The sequence below is a fragment of the Contarinia nasturtii genome, unplaced genomic scaffold (genome assembly GCF_009176525.2).
Source record: "Contarinia nasturtii isolate CC-2019 unplaced genomic scaffold, AAFC_CNas_1.1 Cnas_scaffold_4130, whole genome shotgun sequence".
NCBI classification, from domain to species: domain Eukaryota; kingdom Metazoa; phylum Arthropoda; class Insecta; order Diptera; family Cecidomyiidae; genus Contarinia; species Contarinia nasturtii.
Genome location: NW_022201426.1, coordinates 1 through 3,560, shown reverse-complemented (window position 1 = coordinate 3,560; position 3,560 = coordinate 1). Strand labels below are relative to the sequence as shown.

At 32.1% G+C, this 3,560-nt stretch overlaps 2 protein-coding genes across 2 annotated transcripts; both read right to left on the bottom strand.

Moving 5' to 3' along the window:
- Positions 1–3: 3 nt before the first annotated feature.
- On the bottom strand, positions 4–1,136 carry LOC116350439 (cell division cycle protein 123 homolog; the record flags this gene model as incomplete). Its single annotated transcript, XM_031782236.1, has 3 exons — positions 783–1,136; positions 210–717; positions 4–107 (listed from the first exon to the last, which is right to left on the bottom strand). Coding segments are annotated over exons 1-3 (873 nt in total), but the record flags the coding sequence as incomplete, so codon positions are not given.
- A 627-nt stretch (positions 1,137–1,763) lies between these two features.
- LOC116350440 lies at positions 1,764–2,525 on the bottom strand. The gene is made up of 3 exons (XM_031782237.1): positions 2,386–2,525; positions 2,096–2,305; positions 1,764–2,009 (listed from the first exon to the last, which is right to left on the bottom strand). Exons 1-3 carry the CDS (start codon positions 2,516–2,518, stop codon positions 1,843–1,845), a joined length of 510 nt encoding a protein of 169 aa, XP_031638097.1. The 5' UTR covers positions 2,519–2,525; the 3' UTR covers positions 1,764–1,842.
- Between the last annotated feature and the right edge of the window lie 1,035 nt (positions 2,526–3,560).

The window sequence follows — 3,560 nt, the reverse complement described above, 5'->3', positions numbered from 1 at the left end:
CAAATCACTCCATTCGAAAGCCAATGACTCTGTATATTTTTCATTAAATGGAGAAAAATCCAACAGGAAAACGCGATCTTTGGCATCACGAACTACATCAAATACATCTGCAATACAAAATACAAAAAAAAAAGTTTCATCAGTCTAGCTCGTCATGTTTCATGTGAAAATCCAAAAATAAATGAAATAAATATATGGATGGCACTCACAATCATAAAGTGGAAACTTTGGTTTGATATGTTCTTTGAAAGTACTGACAATATCATTGACGATATTAACACGTTGTGTGCAAATATATTCATGATACTGTGGCCAATCTCTTGGCGAAATGCCAATCAGTCGTTTGTTCTGCACAAAACAGCGAAACTCAGTGCCCGGATGAATGTCGTGCCATTTTTTGAATATCAAATATTGGCTATTTTCCATGGATTGATTTATGCTGCTGTCACTGCTGTCAGTGTCACTGCTACTACAAGCCTCGGCCAATGGTTCCAAATCGAAAATTGGTAAATTGTGACATGACAAATCCTCCTTGCAAATGCCAGACGCTTTCAACAATTGATAAACATCGATGATATCTTTGCAGCACATTGTCTGGCCCGCGGTTATCCAAAATGCATCTTTCGGGCTATTCCAATTGGTTTTCACGAATACCGATCCGTCAAGTCGTGACAATGCATTTGCTAGTGTTTCACTAAATTCTGGAAATTGCGGTTGCTGAAATATAATATAATGTTATCTATGTGTCATATGCTTCTATTTTGATCATTCAATTTACTTACTATTACATCGTCGTCATCGTCTTCATTGTCAGCTGCTGTGGCTGCAGTGTCTGGTCCAAATGCATTCTCATTATCATCATCATTACTGTAGCATTCTTTTGGTAATATAATTATTTCATCGAGCAAATACTGTACGATTTCTTTTGGCAATGGAATGCATATCGATTCGAATGTAATTTTTCGAAATTTTTTATACCAATTTGTATAAGCGCACGCCCGTAAATCGACACATTCTTTGATCTCTTGATTTGTTATCTGCATTACAATTTTCCAATTGAATTTCGATTTCAAAAACAACGACTGTAAAATATTCTTGTTGTTATATTCACTACTGTCGCAAATCGCATGTTGCGTGCAATGCTTTGACAGTTGACAGTTTAACACTGTGTGTGCCATGAACAACGTCCTCTATTGGATGATTTTCAGTATCAACTCTGTTTGAAACATTCAATTGGATTGCTTTTTTTGAATTTTTGAATTTTGTTCTCATTTTTCTGAATTTGGAATGACGAATTTGGAATTGTTTGTAATTTGAACAAATTGTGAGTGTTTTACATATGAAACAGTCAAAAGAATTTCAAAAAATTGACCTCTGAATGCGCAAGATGGCTGTTTTATGCTCTGTCTCTACCTAGAGTTGATCAGAGTAAAAGAATGGAAAAAATTGAAATTAATCAATGCATAATGGAACGTAATGAAACGTAATGGAAAATGGAAAAGTAATCGAAGGAATGGATCAGGAATTGTAGAGTAATGGAATAGTAATTTTTAAGTAAGTATACCTAGGTCTCTACTTTATTCTTATTTCGATGTTTTGAAGAAAATGAATTTGGCGAAAATGATCAACAATAATATTTTAGCTAGGAGAAGGATAGATATAATCAATGAAGGTAATTGTGTAAGTATAAAAAAACATTTCGTAAATTGTAAAATTCCAAATTTTTATTTGCGTATTTCGAAAAAATGCATTTCAATGTCTCATGTTCCTTTTGAAAATTATATTTTAATATCAATTGCATTGATGATGATTTGACAGTTATGAAACCGATCATATTTATTGTTAATTCACTGGTTCCAAATGTGTTTCTCGAGATGCCATGAATGTAACGTTGATTTTGTGCTCAGCTAATTCGCCCACGAAAGAAACTTCAAACTCAGTTGTATTTTTTACTCCAAACAAATCTAATGTGTCGGTAAACAATTTGGGTTTGACTTTCTCATGACAGTCTGGAATTGAATTAAATTAAATTTATTGATTGACTTTTTAAAAAAGGGGATTTTTTTTCACTTAACCCCCAGACTGTTTTATTTACCTGTTTTTCTTTCTGATGGGAAATTAACTTTCCTATTTCCATTTTGGTTTTTCATATTGGTATAATTTATTTGTAGGTAATAATCGAAATCTGAAACCCTTCCCCTGAGAGCAGATCTGAAGTGCAATAGGTTCAATATATCGGTAACATCTTTGATTTGCCCAAAGAAATAATTATTCACACTGCATTTGAAACCTGACTGTTCGTTTGCTAAAAAATAAAAAATAATTTAGTGCTATATTTTTACGTTGTATTTTAATTTTTTGGACATGCAATTATATTTTTTTTACCCAAAAGTTCATTTTCAATATAGCACTGGTTCTGTAATTTCATTGAAATTGATATTTCGCATTGATACTGATTATGTAAGCTCTTGTGTTTCAAGCTAAAATCGGTTGTGTATCTTGGGACAAAAGTCGTCATAAAATATTTTAATGACTGATACATAATTTTTGCTTGGAGTATCTGTAACAAGACATAAATATTCAAATTACTCATATAATTTTTTACGAATTAAATAGTGTGTAACACCTAATTAAATAGAGCACAAAATAATAGAGATAACTTTCACTCGGATGCTGCGTATGCTGGACATAACAATGGTCTCATTGTTTGAAAGGTTTAACATTTTAAATCATTTCAAAACAATAACACTATTGCTATGTCGAGTATACGCAGCTTCCGAGCAAAGAGCTGCGTAAAAAAGCAGCTACTTATATATCCCTTTAGCAATAGCTGATAAAGATAGCTAGCTAGCAACATTGTATGCTTTCACCTGATGATCTTTGATTGATTTCGCTTGATTCTCCAGGTTTATAAAATTGAATAGGAAAGCGTGTTTCGTAGTTCCCAATATAGCCTTCAAACTCTATCCCTCCTATCGATTTTGCACGAAGTTTTTGTACGAAATCGGGAATCATGTTGCTAGAGAACATGTTCCTAGAAACTGTTTCGTCCGTTTCGCCACTTGAAGCATCTCTTTCTGAGAATGATTCATGTTGGCTAAGGGGACATTCCTGAGCCAATATGAACATAATTGAACTTAAACAAAAAAAGCACAGTAGAATAAAAGAACTCATTATAACGTTTATAATTGAAAAATTGAATCCTATTCGATGAAAGTTTATTCATATACTAATTTGATGTATTCGTTCAAAACATTTTTTAGCTTATATTTCATCAATAAAATACACAATAACTACAAAAACATCAATTTTGAAACGAATGGAAATGTGCAAACTATTCAGTTTTAGTTAGTATTGTACGAATATTTTCTACCAAAGTCCAATTGATTCAACACGTTGAATAAAAAAAACAATAGCATTATAAAAACAAACTGTCTATCAAACGTAAAAACTTATTTGAAATAACTCTTTAAAGTTTTTCTCCACCGTGAGAAATTTTGGCTATTTACATGAATTCATACATTTGCACTTCATACATGCATAATACAAAGAAATTATAA

Excerpts from the sequence above, each read along its gene's own strand:
- LOC116350440 (XM_031782237.1), bottom strand. The coding sequence starts at position 2,518 with ATGACGACTTTTGTCCCAAGATACACAACCGATTTTAGCTTGAAACAC. Across the intron at positions 2,306-2,385 it reads TATTGAAAATGAACTTTTGG|CAAACGAACAGTCAGGTTTC; the intron begins GTAAAAAAAATA and ends TTTATTTTTTAG. Across the intron at positions 2,010-2,095 it reads CCCATCAGAAAGAAAAACAG|ACTGTCATGAGAAAGTCAAA; the intron begins GTAAATAAAACA and ends ATTCAATTCCAG.